This window comes from Trachypithecus francoisi, unplaced genomic scaffold, assembly GCF_009764315.1.
Source record: "Trachypithecus francoisi isolate TF-2019V2 unplaced genomic scaffold, Tfra_2.0 Lachesis_group17, whole genome shotgun sequence".
NCBI classification, from domain to species: domain Eukaryota; kingdom Metazoa; phylum Chordata; class Mammalia; order Primates; family Cercopithecidae; genus Trachypithecus; species Trachypithecus francoisi.
The window spans coordinates 63,577,440-63,594,841 of NW_022681462.1; the positions used below are offsets into that span (position 1 = coordinate 63,577,440).

General features: G+C 37.0%; 1 protein-coding gene and 1 pseudogene across 7 annotated transcripts in view; one reads left to right on the forward strand and one right to left on the reverse strand.

Moving 5' to 3' along the window:
- Positions 1–209: 209 nt before the first annotated feature.
- Positions 210–17,402, reverse strand: part of PPM1B (protein phosphatase, Mg2+/Mn2+ dependent 1B) — a 92,620-nt gene continuing 75,427 nt past the window's right edge. For 4 of the 7 annotated variants that reach the window (XM_033175847.1, XM_033175840.1, XM_033175842.1 and 1 more), the window contains one exon: positions 13,614–14,668. In XM_033175847.1, coding sequence (XP_033031738.1) covers positions 14,363–14,668 — 306 coding nt within the window. In that variant the 3' untranslated portion in view covers positions 13,614–14,362. Of the gene's footprint in view, positions 364–11,020; positions 12,774–13,613; positions 14,669–17,402 lie in introns of those variants that run through there. The other 3 variants (XM_033175843.1, XM_033175846.1, XM_033175845.1) reach the window with 3 other exon arrangements.
- Positions 5,171–5,266, forward strand: LOC117063175 (annotated as a pseudogene).

Sequence of the window (17,402 nt, forward strand, 5' to 3'; positions counted from 1 at the left end):
ACGCTTTTAGGAGAAGGAAAACAATGCCAGATTAAAGCCTGCCTTTAACCATAAGAGTCCCTGGAATCAAACCAAAAGTGCTGCCAAGAAGCCACAGGTGTTTATCACATGGACAGGAAAAAATATGATTTTGAAGGGCACAGTGACAGTTCTTCTCTGTCTCCACTAATGAGTTATAAGATTAAAGGTTAACAACAGTACAAATACTATAATTATATAATGCTGGGTTTATTTTTCATTCGGGTTTACAAAGAAACCTTTTTTCCGTGTGCTTCTGGGTGCTTGGAAGGTCTGCCAGCCACTGCCTTTCTTGTCACCAGAGCTCCCAGCAGGTTTATAAATGGATGTGCCCAAGACTGCCATCTGGTGGAAATGATAGAAATTGAAATAATTTTTTTTTTCTTGCATGATTGGTGGTGGTAAGTAAATAAAACTAGTTGTCTAAGAAGGTATACATTTAAAATATACTGGGGAGGGGCGTTCATTCATCACAGCAATGAGAAATATAAAATAACAAGGAATTAATTTAAGAAAGGTGTAGACCATATGGAGAAAACTACAAAACTGTACTGGGGACATTAAAAACACTTGTATAAATAGAAAGATATAGCATCTTCCTGGTGGAACTCATCTTGGCTAAAGATACCAATGACCCCTACATTAATCTACACATATAACAATTCAATCAACACATTAATGAGATTTTTATTTGGCAGGGAAATCTTGGCCAAATTATTGAAAAATTCACCTGGAAGAATAAACACATTCAATTTTTGTAAAAGTAGAATAATAAGGGGCATTTTCCCTATCAGATAATAAAATGTATAATAAAACTATGATAATTGAGATGACATTGTACTGACACACAACACAAAACGATAAAATAGAATGCTTATAAAAATACAAGCATATACATGAATATATAATAAAGGACAACTTCAAATAATGAGAAAAGATTGGCTTATGTAATAGCTGGTATAAGGGGATAATGGAAAAATCTATAGGAAAATGTTATATTAGATTTTTACCTCAGAAATAAGTTCCAGTTGTATTAAAGTACGAATATTCAAAAGGCCAATGTCTTAAAAGAAAATATATGTAAATATTTACTTAGGATATAAAAAATTGCCTTTGTATGCAACTGAAGGTTGATGCAACTGTTAAATAAAATTCTGAAAATTCTGAATGTAAAAGTATGACACTTCTTGAAACATATCAAATTTAACACAAAAGGTCTTTGTAGTTTACTGTATGTAAATTTTCAATTCTTTCAAAGTAAAATAAAACAAAATAAACCCTATTTGATTTAAAAAGGTATATGAAGGGTAAAAGGGAATATTTTTGACCAAGGAGAGCTCTCTTACACTCTTCAGCTCTGAGCATCTTAGCCTTCTCTAGTACCGCATCAATCATAGTGAGTAGAAGATCCTTATTCTGCCTGTAGGAAAAGCTGGCATCAAAACAAAAAGTTATTGTGTAAGAAAAATCCCAGAAGTTGCATGATGTGATTTTTTTGTGGGGGGAACCCTATGAGATTGAGATTGTGGTTTTTTCAAAAATTAGGTCATTTCAGTATGGCTAGATGTCGTTTGGTTGAATATCTTTCTTTAAAAACAACAACAACAAACCATAAACAGTATTACAGTATTGAAAGGCAAATGGTGAACTCGGGAAAATAATTCATGACATACGTAACAGAATAATGGTTAAAATCCTACATATATAAAGAGCTCTCACAAATCAAGAAAAATTATAAATGTGTAAACAGAGTATCTTTCATAGGTTAAGAAAAAATGCTGCCAATTAACATGTGTGCACAGGCTTATAATAAAAGAATAACCAAATATGAGAAAAACATTTTCACTCACTAGTAATCAAGTAAGGGGGGATTAAATCAAGAAAATATAGGTTACAGTATTTTACCCAGCAGCTTGGCAATGTGCAACATTGGTGAGAAAGTGAAAAACATGGGTACTCTTGTATACTATTAAGATTGTAAATGTGTATGTACCCTCTTCTTGAAAGGCAATTTAGGACACTGAATTTTTTGTATTTTATTTAACTCAAGATTTTATGAAAAATTCAAACATACAGAAAATTAGAGAAAATAATACAATTTTACCTATTGCCCAGATTTAACATTTTGACATCTTTACCTTTTTTAAGGAGAAAATAAAAACCTCGCTTTTCCCAATGCCTTTAAAAAAGTAATCACTGGCCGGGCGCGGTGGCTCAAGCCTGTAATCCCAGCACTTTGGGAGGCCGAGACGGGCGGATCACGAGGTCAGGAGATGGAGACCATCCTGGCTAACATGGTGAAACCCCGTCTCTACTAAAAATACAAAAAACTAGCCGGGCGAGGTGGCGGGCGCCTGTAGTCCCAGCTACTCGGGAGGCTGAGGCAGGAGAATGGCGTAAACCCGGGAGGCAGAGCTTGCAGTGAGCTGAGATCCAGCCACTGCACTCCGGCCTGGGCGACAGAGCAAGACTCCATCTCAAAAAAAAAAAAAAAAAAAAAAGTAATCACTGTTCTAAAGTTAATGTGCACTATTTTCATGTGTCTTTTATATGTACATACTACATATCCATAAATTGTACCTATCATATTTCATAAACTCTAAGATTCCATTATTTTATGTACTTTTTTTTTTTTTTTTTTTTGAGACGGAGTCTCGCTCTGTCGCCCAGGCCGGAGTGCAGTGGCCGGATCTCAGTTCACTGCAAGCTCCGCTTCCCGGGTTCACGCCATTCTCCTGCCTCAGCCTCCCGAGTAGCTGGGACTACAGGCGCCCGCCACCTCGCCCGGCTAGTTTTTTGTATTTTTAGTAGAGACAAGATTTCACCGTGTTAGCCAGGATGGTCTCGGTCTCCTGACCTCGTGATCCGCCCGTCTCGGCCTCCCAAAGTGCTGGGACCACAGGCGCCAGCCACCGTGCCTGGCCCCATTCTTTTATATGTTAAGAAAAAATGCTGCCAATTAAACTATGAAATAATGTTTTGTTAACATTTAAGATTATTTTCTCATACTTATTATAACAGGGTTTTAGGATAGATCTTTTTTAATCTTACATATGCTGTTATTTCTGTGTTATATACCAAATCATAATAAAATCATTTGAAGACATTTTGAGACAGGGTCTTGCTCTATCACCCAAGCTGGAGTGCAATGGCGTGATCTCAGCTCACTGAAACCTCTGCCTCCTGGATTCAAGCGATTCTCCTGCCTCAGCCTCCCAGATAGCCGGGATTACAGGTGCACACCACCATGCCTGGCTAGTTTTTGTATTTTTAGTAGAGACGGGTTTTTGCCATGTTGGCCAGGCTGGTCTTGAACTCTTGACCTCAAGTGATCTGTCCACGTCACCCTCCTATAGTGCTGGGATTACAAGTGTGAGCCACCGTGCCTGACCTTGAAGACATTTTAAACAGCACTTAAATATAATACATGTATTCCCGACACAGTACAAAACCCAACTGTGAATTGAGATAGACCAAGCTGGTGCAACTATGTCATGATGGCTGCCTTAGTCAATGACAATTGTTAAGATGCCATTGATTTAAGATGCTTCCTGGCCGGGCACGGTGGCTCAGGCCTGTAATCCCAGCACTTTGGGAGGCCTAGGCGGGCAGATCACCTGAGGTCGGGAGTTGGAGACCAGCCTGGCCAACACGGAGAAACCCCGTCTCTACTGAAAATACAAAATTAGCTGGGCGTGCTGACGCATTCCTGTAATCCCAGCTACTTGGGAGGCTGAGGCAGGAGAATCACTTGAACCTGGGAGGCGGAGGTTGCAGTGAGCCGAGATCGCGCCATTGCAGGGTAGCCTGGGTGACAAGAGTGAAACGCCATCTCAAAATAAATAAATAAATGAAAAATAAAAAATAAAGATGCTTCCCAATTTCAAAGACATTAAAATATGAAATGTGTTTTGGAATTAAGTTTGGAGACAAATTTACATACAAGACATCCCCTTAAAACTTGCTTTGTTTCTCTCAGCGCCATGTTTTCAAAGTATTAAAAGACAGCTCACTGCCTAAGAAGCCAACAGCAACTGGCTGCTGCTGGAGCTCGGGACTCTTATCTTAGCACTCCCTCCATTTTACTGAGCCACCCCTGAAAACGCTGTTTTATGCTAAAGGGTAAGTAGGCTAAGGAGTTATTCCTTCTTGGTAACATCTGCCTTAAATCAGGAAAATGGTCTTTTCAAAGGCTTGGGAATTCACATATCATCTGGGACTAGGGTGAAGCACTTGCTTTGGGGAGAAAATTTAAGGAATGGCAAGTAATCAAGATAAATATTTTACTTTTTTTAATTTTAGATATTTTAATGCAACATTAAAAAAATCAAAACTAATGCAAAATGATGAACATAATATAAAAATTTTAAATAAGACAATCTACGCTCTTCTGAAAAAAAAGAATCACTACAGAGTTTTCCATTTGCCTTAGGCTCCCACATGGCTTGACATGGTACAGTTACTAATCCTGTTTTACAGGGGGAGGAAAGGGCGTGATAGATTAAAATGAGTGAGCAATGTGGTCCCATAGTACAATTAAAAATGTAAATGTACAACAGAAACACACAAAATGATTATAGGTAGGGTGAACAATTTTCAATATTACATCCCCAAATGGATGCAAGCTCTTAATATTAGAATGTGGATTATTAGTTGTATTTTATTAGAAGGAACTAGATTTAGGCCAGGTGCAGTGGCTCATGTCTGTACCCCCAGTACTTTGGGAGGCCGAGGCAGGAGGATTGCTTGAGGACAGGAGTTCGATGCTGCAGTGTGCTATGATGCCACTGCACTCCAGCCTGGGCAACAGAGTGAGAACTTGTCTTGAAAATAAAAAATAAAAGGAACTAAATATCTGCCAGATGTTAGCACTTATGAGGCTATAGTAATCAAACTGATGTGATATTTCCACAGGGTTAGACAAAAACACAATAGAGCAGAAGAAACTACAAATGGATCACACATATTTGGGGAATGGGAATCTGACAGGCGTGGCATGGTGTTGGCACAATTAGTTAGCTGGATGGAAAAAAAAAGATTCCTTAGTTCATACACTATGTAACAAGAAATTCAAGAATGATTAAAAACTTAACCAAGCATATGTGCTTGGGAGGTAGAAGACTTCTAAAATGGCTGGAAGGTAATATTACAGATGCTTCTGTAGTTCACAAGCATGATGATTGGCTTTTCACACTTATGTGTGAGATGTGCCTCCCCTCAGCTTTGTTACTACATTATCCACCTGACATGAAAATGAAAATGTATAAATTTAAAAATTATAGACTATATGAACTTGGGATGAGGATGATTTCCTAAACAAGAAAAACACACAGCAAAAAAAAAAAAAGACAAATAGCAACACTGCATAAACAAAGAAAAACAAACAAAAACAGTCTGAGAGGTTTTGCAGCTCACATAACAAAGGATTAGTATCTAGACTATATAGAAACAGACAAATAAATTAGAAAAAGACAAGCCCAATGGAAAAATGGACAAAAGGTGTGAACATTCAATTCAGAAAAGAGGAAACTCAAATGGCCAATATATATAGAAAAGATGTTCTTCTCACATGTAATCAGAAATGCAAATTATATAATACTATTTCATACTTATCCAACTGGATTTTTTTTTTTTTTTTTTGCATTAGAGACAGGGTCTCATTCTGTTACCCAGGCTGGCATGCAGTGGTGCATTTGTAGCTCACTGCAGATTTGAACTCCTGGGCTTAAGGGATCCTCCTGCTTCAGCATCCAAATAGCTAGGACTACAGGTGCACGCCACCTAAATTTTCTGTTTGTTTTCCTCCTTTCTCTCTCCTTCTCTCCCTCTTCCTCCTCTCCCCTCCTTTTTTCAGTTAGGAATTTTAGTGAAATAATTTCAGTTTACATTAAGGTTTTTGATCATACATGTAAAATATATTATTACAACCATTTAAAATGTTTTAAAGTTATTGGATTTAATTAACTCCTGGAGTATAGGATCTTTAGGAGCCTACAGAACTTTCATGAAGACTTCACATTTTAAAATTACTTACAGTCAGAAGTAAACTAGAACTCTTAAGAATGTTTATGTATAGTTCAAGCTCCCCCTAAAATTTTTTTTTTTTTTTTTTTTTGAGACGGAGTCTCACTCTGTCGCCCAGGCTGAAGTGATTTTCCTGTCTCAGCCTCCTGAGTAGCTGGGCCTACAGGCACCCGCCACCACGCTCAGCTAATTTTTCTAATTTTAGTAGAGACGGAGTTTCACCAGGTTGGCCAGGCTGGTCTCTAACTCCTGACCTCAGGTGATCCACCCGCCTCCGCCTCCCAAAGTGCTGGGATTAAAGGCGTGAGGCACTGTGCCCGGTAGAACCCAGTAACTTTCAAGAGTTATACTTCAGCCTAGCGCGGTGGCTCAAGTCTGTAATCCCAGCACTTTGCGAGGCCGAGACGGGCGGATCACGAGGTCAGGAGATCTAGACCATCCTGGCTAACACGGTGAAACCCCGTCTCAAAAAAAAAAAAAAAAAAAAATACAGAAAAAGTAGCCTGGCGTGGTGGCGGGCACCTGTAGTCCCAGCTACTCGGGAGGCTGAGGCTGGAGAATGGCGTGAACTTGGGAGGCCGAGCTTGCAATGAGCGGAGATCCGGCCACTGCACTCCAGCCTGGGCGACAGAGCGAGACTCTGTCTCAAAAAAAAAAAAAAAAAAAAAAAGAGTATACTTCAGTAGAACCAAAGTGCTATATCAATTACAAGCAGTCTTAAGTACAATTTTAATAGCAAATATTAAATATTTTAAATGTTTTATACTGTATCAATTTATTGATTATTCATAGGCAAAATCTCATGAAAATAAACCCGATGGTGCTCTATATCATGTTACTGTGGAATTTTGTTAAGATAAATTGCATTTCGGGATGGGCGCGGTGGGTCACGCCTGTAATCCCAGCACTTTGGGAGGCCAAAGCAGGCAGATCACCTGAGGTCAGGAGTCTGAGACCAGGCTGGCCAAGAGGGTGAAATCCCATCTCTACTAAAAATACAAAAAAATTAGCTGGGCATGGTGGCAGACACCTGTAATCCCAACTACTCATGAGGCTGAGGCAGAAGAATCGCTTGAACCCAGGAGGTGGAGGTTGCAGTGAGCCGAGATCATGCCATTGCACTCCAGCCTGGGCAACAAACGTGAAACTCCATCTCAAATAGTAAATAATAAATTGCATTTCATAACTTCAAGACTTAGGAATGAAGCAAAACCACCTCTTCATAATCATTGCCCAAAAAAGTAAGTGTAAACGACTCAGGAGAGGGAAAGAAGGTATCAGACCCACTATTAGAATAACTCCTGGGTGGTACTGGTCCTCTTCATCTCAAATGCAAAACTATTTTCATGATAGGTGAATGTGAGATGGAAAGAATACATTTGTTGTACAGATTTAATCATTAAAAAAACACTGTTGCCAATATTATAGACTAGGCTTATCAATTAAGAAAAAGAAGTAAAGTCCAATCTTTCATTCTACCCTTACATAAAAGGTCTGGCTCTTTTGTGTCCCACTGGAGTTGTGGATACTTATGAGATAACAGAAATACTAACTTCCTAACACTAAGTGTCCCTCACCTCTGAATTAGAAGAGCATATCTACCAGTTACATCTGAGCACAAAATAGTATACTAGTTAGAAGTGTTTGCAGGTAAAATAAAACTGAAACAGAAAATAAGGGGGAGAAAATACCACAGCCAGAAAAGCCAGCAGAAAGTGAGAAATGGTGGTGATGCTGCCTGAAAAGCAATGTATTCTCTATTAGTAGCTACACTTATTACTTCTAGACTATAATGTAACATACACAAATCATCAAAACAATGGGCAAAAACAAACACTTGTTTAGCATTTTCTTTAGGGTTCACAAAATAACTCCCAAAGTTGAATAGAAAAAAACTTAAAAGCAATTTAGCATAAAAACGAGAGTGCAAATTGTTATAATGCCCATTATGAACTAAAAGCAAGTAACTTCATTTGTCCATTTTCTAATACAGAATTTAAAAAGTAACTTCAGAATTGCTTTGAAATTAAATAATCGCTTGAATTCATCTTACCAATTACGTTAGCATTTGACTATTTTACATATACAATGGATTTTTTGCACAACTAGGAATTTTCTAATATGTGAAAAACATCACAATTTGCTATTTTTCACTAAATACTGTTTAGTTTCTCAAAACAAAATGTGTTCCACAAGAAATTTTATCACGTTTTCCCTTAATACTTATACCAGATGAACTTCAAAACACAAATGAAGACAATTTGGAAGAGGAAATGTCAGTGTGAGACATCATTTAAAAAATATCACCTTAAATTCAAGACAAGGAATAATAATATTTGGCCAGCAAAAGATATTTGATGGACATGTTCAGGTTAATTTCAAGTATTGAAGTTGGATAAAGACTCGGGCACCATATATTGCTCTGGTTTGTGCATTTTCCAAGATTTCGGAAAATATATCAGGCAGTTTGAAAAGTAAACTAATAAGGCTGTAGTTCCTGACTCAAATGTAAGGCTAATATGATTATAGAAACATTTTTTTCCCCAACTAATACTATTTCTCCTGTTACTAAAAACCATTTTAAAGCCTGGATAGAAAGAAGAATCACAACTGGCAAGGCAGTGGCATCATTTTCATATAAGGAGACCAGTTCATTGTAACTTTTTTTGAGACGGGTTCTCCCTCTGTCGCCCAGGCTGGAGTGCAGTGGCGCAATCTTGACTCACTGCAACCTCCGCTTCCCAGGTTCAAGCGATTCTCCTGCCTCCAACTCCCGAGTAGCTGGGACTACAGGCACGCAGCACCACACCAAGCTCCTTTTTGTTTTGTTTTGTTTTGTTTTTTTAAAGTAGAGACAGGTTTCACCATTTTAGCCAGGCTGATTTCGAACCGTTGACCTCAAGTGATCTGCCTGCCTTGGCCTGCCAAAGTGCTGGGATTACAGGCGTAAGCCACTGTGCCCGGCCTTCATTATAATTTTTTTCAGTGACAATGCAACTCCCAATGGATTTCTACTTTAGCATTAAGAAATTATGACTCTTGGTGGTAAATTCTATTCAGGTTAATAAACTAACAGTGAAGAAGCTTGGAAGCATTTGTTGCTTAGATTGTTTATTCCTTCACAATGTTATTTTAAAATTTAAGATTTTTTTTTAATATAAAAGGGACTTATATTTAAAATTCGAGATGGAGTCTTGCTGTTGCCCAGGCTGCTGTGCAGTGGCTGGATCACTGCTCACTGCAGCCTTGAACTCCTGAACTCAAGCAATCCTCCTGCCTCAGTTTCCCAAGTAGCTGGGACTATAGGCATGTGACACCATGCTAGAGTACTTAAAATTTGTGTGTGTGTAGAAACCAGGTATTGCTATATTGCCCAGGCGGGTCTCAAACTCCTGGCTTCAAGCAATCCTCCTGCTTTAGCCTCTGGGATTACAGGCACAAGCTACCACAACATTCAGCTAAGCGGTCTTTTTTTTTTTTTTTTTTTTTTGAGGCGGAGTTTCGCTCTTGTTGCCCAGGCTGGAGTGCAATGGCACAATCTCATCTCACTACAACCTCCGTCACCTGGGTTCAAGCAATTCTTCTGCCTCAGCCTCCTGAGTAGCTGGGATTACAGGCATGCACCACCATGCCTGGCTAATTTTGTATTTTTAGTAGAGACATGGTTTCTCCATGTTGGTCAGGCTGTTTTGAAACTCCCGATCTCAGGTATCTGCCTGCCTCAGCCTCCCAAACTGCTGGGATTACAGACATGAGCCACCTGCCCACCCTTAACAAAAAACTTTAATCACTGCAGAATAACGGATCGGTATTTAGAAGAACTGCATAATTCAGTGAACCAGTATTTTCCAAATGACCAATTCATGACGTGACAAAATCATGCATAGCCAGAAGGTCCATTCAAAATGCAAGAGAGACCCAGTGGATTTTAACGTAACAAACTAAGAAAAGTCCTCTAATAAACTTTCCGATTTCACATTGCAACCAACCTTCAAGAAACTATCAGTTGTCAAGTTTTGATATCTACAATTATCTGAAGTTACTAAAATACTCCTGTTTTCCAACTACCTATGTGAGGCCAGGTTTCTTCATATACTTCAACCATCGTGCCGCACCACACTGTAGCAGACTGAACGCAGAAGCACAAACAAGAATTCAGCCCAATATTAAAGGGCTCACAAAAATGAAAACGGGTCCTTCTTTTTACACTGCATTTTTGTATCTTAACTTATAAGACAATTATTTTTCATAAAATGGTTTATGTTAACATGTAATTATTTTATTTAACAAATTAAAACAGTATGTATAATTTCTCAGTTTTATAGTAAATATCGATAGTACCCACAAAAGCAAAAGTTCATTGGAATATACAATTTGTAAGAGTATAAATGGGTCCTGAGACCAAAATACTTGAGAATAGCCAGGCTAGGAAATTCAGATGAGTAAAACACTGAACATCGGTTTTTCTTTTACTAACTCATACATTATTTCTATTTCAAGCACCAGTAACCCCCAATGAAAAAGTTTTTTTTTTGAGACGGAGTCTCGCCCTGTCCCCAGGCTGGAGTGCAGTGGCACGATCTTGGCTCACTGCAACCTCTGCCTCCTGGGTTCAAGCAATTCTCCTGCCTCAGCCTCCTGAGTAGCTGGGATTACAGGCACGCACCACCACGCCCAGCTAATTTTTGTATTTTTAGTGGACACGGGGTTTCACCATGTTGGCCAGGACGGTCTCGATCTCTTGACCTTGTGATCCACCCGCCTCGGCCTCCCAAAGTGCTAGGATTACAGGCGAAAGCCAACGCACCCGGCCAAAGGCAAGTTTTTTAAAAAGGAGTATAAATATTTCTGGACTAGAGAAGGGGTTAATATTGTCCTGTACAGTTTGGATAATTCCTATTTGGAATTAAATTTTCACAAGTATGCCAACCACGTAAGAAGTTTAAAATAACATTAAAAACTGAATCATACCAAATAATAATATGTCACACTGTTTTTATCAATTCTTTATTTAGGTAACAAGTTGGTTATGTTCACTGCATTGTATGAAACATCACAATATCATACTGGAAAGTACTATCAGTACAGGGTTGGATCAGAGTGGACAGTTTGAACAATAAACCATTTTGCATTCTTCATTCCCTATCTTTTAACAACCCCCCAAACCCAGTAAAGGGACAAACAGCTTTTCACATCATCATGTAAAGCACTTTAACTTACAAGGCTAAAATCTAAAGAATAAATAAAATATATTGTGGCAATAATTCCTTTTAAACCAAAAATCAGGTGCACAATAAATCAAATGATCAGGAAAGCTGTCTGTTTAAAACGTGTGGCTCTCCAGAAACAGCTTCAGGAAAATGTTACAGAAAATACCATGAATTCCATTTCACACAGGACCAGATGATGATTCATTTTAACTATACACAAGGGCAATTACATCCTGCTGAAACACAATTTAAACATATAGGAAAATGTTTACAAAGCATCCACAACATGTAAACCATGTACAAATGGATACATTCATTACTTCTCCTAACCCAGTAACTTCTTTCAGATAAATACTTTACTCTTCATGTTCAGCATTAATTGAATTTAATACATGCAAAACTCAGAAGAATTCAAGGTTACTGTAAAAATAGAATTAAACTAATAAATCTTCAAGTACCTTATGTGACAGCCACTCTGTACCGTGCCCAATGTTATAAAATGAAAGGTTACTGAACCCATGAAAATATCTCTGTAATATTTCCTTAGATCTAAAATAGATAATTTTAAATGTATTTATAGTAATTTCAATGTGATATTCTGAGCTTTTAAAATAACATAAATGATTAAAAATACCAAATTACACAAAACTTGTATCTTAAAAGCTGAAAAAATTAAGACTATAGAAACCCACATGTAAAACAAAAATCACAATTTACATTATAAAGGCAAATCTCGTCTTTAAAAAATTTCCAACAGTGAAATGTCAAAGCAAATTATAAATAGCCATAAATTAATCCATTTGGTTTCAAAAGATTTTCTACAGAGAGTTGAAGGATGCAGTAGATACATGCATAAAATTTGTAAGGGTTTATAATATTAATCCCAAATACACTTTATCTTGAAGCAAGGCAACATTACAATTTGGACATTATTGGAGAACCCAGTTTGGTAATACAGGTAAAATTGGAAAAAAATTAAATAACAATCAATAATAAATACATATCCTACAGAAATTGCTCAAATGAAATTCCAAGCCACAGAGCTGCAAAAGGCTTCCAACTTGGTGAACTGAAAAAAGGAACACATACAATTCTTTACTCTTACATGCTTACACGTTGTGTGTTTTGTTTAAAGAAAAAAACATAATGTATTTTCAGAGTATAGCTAACTATATTTCCCATGCACCTCAGGCACATTGTTGATTTGTGGTGAAATAACTCCACTGGTTTCTAGGGCCAAAAGTTCAATACAGATGTAATGAGTATGCCTGAGGTTGGCAAAAAATACTGTAGTACAGGCAATGCTACAAGTGGCAACTGTCAGAAAACACAAATATGAACAAATGATGGGAAATGCTAATGATTTTCTGCTCATATCACAAAACGTTGGGAATCCGCAAGAATATTTTCCCCTTGTATTGAAGAAAATTGTGATTAAAAGTTTTTTCCCCCAATTTTCAGAACCAAAAGCATTTTAGAAGGTTTTTAAGGCTACCATGGGTCTTCTAGATCTCCAGCACCCTACAGGAAGAGAAAAGGAAGAATATTATTATTTACCTATACCACTTCCAGACTGGATTGAATTTCAAAAGAAAACAAAATTGATGAACAAGTTACCTTCCTTTCTTTGTCTGAAAAGGGTACGTTTACAGAGAGATGTTGTGTATTGTATATTGTGTGTGTACACGTGTATCTAATATAGATAGATAACTGGGTTGGGTTATTTTCCTCCCCTCTCCATCAAATGCCTTCCTTTCTCAAAGCACTTAAGAATATTCTGGCATTGGAAAAATACATCAAAACATCAGCTATAACATCCAAAGATTCCAAAGTTTCAATTTATGGTAACTTAAAGCAACTTCAGACACATGATATAAATATAAACGTAAAGAAGAAAAGTTAATGTTCTACAGTCATTAAAAATTTTTAAAAAATATTTCCCCATGTGACTAATCTATAATTTAAAAATCCCTTTAAATAAAAACTCCCATCTGCCACTATTTTAAAAACAGCCCATAATTATTCCATTTATTAATAACTAATAAAAATTTGTAACAAAATGGACAATTCTGCAATCTTTAAAATGCTCACTGTGGCAATTTTCTCACATGTCTATGTGTGTCCATAATCTCTGAAGATTAATATTTTGTACCACAAAAGATGGATAAGAAAAAGAATAGATTTAAGTATGCAACACATATATTTTAACATTAAACTTCTTTCCTTTTTATTAATGAAAAAAGGTAAGCCAAAAGTGTTCTAAATGTTATATAAATACAAATGAATTTCTAATGGTACTCTTCCAGTATACCAAACTTGGTTGTTTTTAAAAAATTAATTCAAAAATAAGTACAACATGCATAGATTATTCCACATCACATGCTTTATTTGGACTTAAACACTTATAATTTCATTCTAAACACTTGGTTGACATACATTTTGATGTGTGTAGTCAGGCTATACAGAATATACAAACCAAAGCTGTATGAATAATACATAGGTTTTTCAAAAGTTATGTTTCATAAAGAATACAGAGAAAGGAAAAATAGCCACACATCCAGTATCTCACAACTTCTAAAAATAAAACTACAGAGATGTAAAATATAAACAAATCAAACAACACACAAATTATTATCCTTGAAAGAAAAATTACAGGCCAGCATCAGCCATTCTTTGAAGAACTAAAATTATTAAAGAAAACATAAATTTATTACAAAGCTAACTATGAGTGTACTACTAGGTAAAATAATATGAAGCAGTATAATTCTACATTAACAAGTTTTTCCATAATATAGCATAATCTCTCTAATCAAAATTTCTAATCCTATCTAGTATTAACTACTGACTGTAATTCATAATTGGTATCCTAATTTCTGGCATACAATGTGAAATGACATATAATTTCATTAAATCCATAGTACTATAAATAGTCAATTTTACACTATCTCATAAAGGTGTATGCAAAGGCCTTTTTAAAAAACAAGGCTATCTGAATATAATAAAACTAGTTTTCCAAGATTCAAATAACAAAACGGTTATATAAATGCATACATTACACTTCCTAAGTTAAAAACCATCAAAGATCACAAAAATATTACCAAAAAGAAAAGTCATATTTTTTCACCACTCATCTTTGTCCCTGCATCTTCATTAGAGCTGTCTAATTCAGCAAGACCACTTTCTGATTCAGTATGGCTTTCCTGCATTGTCACTGGGTTTCCAGCATCACTGTTCGAAGAAGTAGCTGTGGCAGCTGGTTCAGCAGGGCTTTCTTCTCCCTCTACTTTAGCTAGCCTGTAACTAGTCAGCATCTCCTCCAGAAGTTGTCGGTAGTTTCCCCTATGATTAATTCTCATTTGCCTGAGAGCTTCCACCAATTTTCCCTGTGATCCACTTTCCTCTGCTTCATCGGAGGCCTTTTTTTAAGATTCAAGACCCCAGTGTCAGTAGACAAACTAGGATATCACATGTATTTCATAACACATTACAGCAAAATACTAATTTCTCTACTGAAAAGTAATATAGTCTAAGCATGAGAACATTTTATTAAATATCGATTCTTACCTGTATCAATAAAAACTTCCAATTATAATATCTCAAGTCATTTTAAGCAAATTACCATTAACTAGTTTATGTCTTATTTCACAGTCATTTAAAATTTAATCTGAAATTTACTCAGCTTTTATAATTCAACAGCAACACAAGCATTTCCTAAAACTGACTTACTTAAAAAAAAAACAATAATTGGCTATACGATTTAGTACAAAAGAAAATTAATGTTTAAAGCAGTAGGAAAAGGACAGAAAAGCAAGCCATCAGAACAGTTTCTTCATCATTTCTGCTAAATGATAAGTAGGAAATACAAAACATAAAACTATATAGATTTAAACAGATCTTTGAAAGACTTTATAGAGTTTTCACGGATAAAAACCGTATTTACTTTTTGCCCTTATTTTGATAAAAACATCTCTAGACAAAAATAAATTAAGTATTCTAAGTATGAATAATAAACTACTCAATCCTTTCATATTTTAGTAAATGTTGGAAAATCTACAGGTTTCTACAATAGTAATTACTTTAATACTGTACAGAACAAGCTCTAATCATCCAAGCTGATCACAGTTAAGCTGACAGACTAAAATCAAGATACCCTTACATTATGTGCCTCTTGATATGATGCATTATACAGTCATGTCCTGTATTCGTGCCAAAAAATGTTTAGAATGAATCTAATAATACTAATTCCCAGTTTACAGGGAAAATGTGAATAGAGGATCAAGTTACAGCACACCATGAGAAAACAATCATATGAATTCAGAATGCAGGACGTACTATAAAAAATTGGCTCAGGCTCTTCAAAGTCAATGTCAAGGGGAAAAAACAGGTGAGGGGCTTGATTGATTAAAGACTTGTTTAATGTGCTTGACTGATAAACTTGATTAGACTGGGATTCAAAATAACAATTATAACAGTCATTCTAGGGACAACTAGGGAAATTTAAACTTGATATTTGATATTATAAAATTTATTATTTTATACACCTACAATGTACCCAAAAAAATTAAAAATAAATTTAAAAAAATTAATTTTCTTAGGTATAATAATGGTATTATGGTTATATAGAAAAACGTCTTCATTCTTTTTTAGTGAGATGGAGTTTCACTCTTGTTGCCCAGGCTGGAGGGCAATGGTGTGATCTTGGCTCACCGCAACCTCCACCTTGCAGATGTAAGTGATTCTCCTACCTCAGCCTCCCAAGTAGCTAGGATTACAGGCATGTGCCACCACGCCCAGCTAATTTTGTATTTTTAGTAGAGATGGGGTTTCTCCATGTTGGTCAGGCTGGTCTCGAATTCCCGACCTCAGGTGATCCGCCTGCCTCGGCCTCCCAGAGTGGTGGGATTACAGGTGTGAGCTACCGCGCCTGGTTGAAAAATGTCTTCATTCTTAAGAGCTGCATGCTTAAATGTTTACAGGTAAAATATGATGTCTGCAATTTGCTCTCAAAGGGTTCAGTCAAAAAAAGAAAAAAAACAGTAGATACAGAAAGAAAAATAAAGCAACTATGGCAAAATGTTAAGTTGTTGAATCTAGACAGACAATATACAGCTGTTCCAACATATATCCCCTTTTTAAATACATTTGGAAGTTTTCATCTTAAAATAAAATACAAAATAGGTTATTGATGCAGTTGATCTGACACAAACTTAACCTTCTTTAGAGACACTATACTACACTTTTGGAACAAAGATAACACTAATAAAGCCATATAATAAATGGCAATGTTTTATTAGAAAAATGAGAGCAGATGAATGTCATTTTTTAAAAAGTTGTCCCCATTGGCCAGGAGCAGTGACTCATGTCCGCAATTTCACCACTCTGGGAGACAGGGGTAGGAGAATTGCTTGAGGTTAAGAGTTCTAGGCCAGCCTGGGCAACACAGTGAGATCCTATCTCTACAAAAAATGTTTAAAAGGAGCACGCCCATAGTCCCAGCTACTCCGGGAACTGAGGTGAGAGGTCGAGCTAAGTCGAGGAGGTTCAAGCTTCAGTGACCCATGATCGTGCCACTGAACTCCAGTCTGGACGACAGAGTGAGACCCTCTTAAAAAAGAACAAAAAACAAATGAGTGCTTGTTAGGCTGAGGCGGGTGGATCATGACGTCAGGAGTTCAAGACCAGCCTGGCCAAGATGGTGAAACACTGCCTCTACTAAAAATACAAAAAATTAGCAGCACGCGGTGGCAGATGCCTGTAATACCAGCTACTCGGGAGGCTGAGGTAGGAGAATTGCTTGAACTCGGAGGGTGGAGGTTGCATTAAGCCAAGATCACACCACTGCACTCCAGCCTGGGCGACAGAGTGAGACTGTCTCAACAACAACAACAACAAAAGTGCTTGTTTTCCTGCCTCAGACATGTGGCGGGGTGGGGAGGGGGGAACGGGGCGGGGAAGTGTCCTCATGGCAAAAAATGAGACGATACTGGGCCAGGCACGGTAGCTCATGCCTGTAATCACAGCACTTTGAGAAGCCGAGGTGGGTGGATCACCTGAAGTCAGGAGTTTGAGATCAGTCTCGCTAACATGGTGAAACCCCATCTCTACTAAAAATACAAAAATTAGCTAGGCATGGTGTGTGCACCCATAATC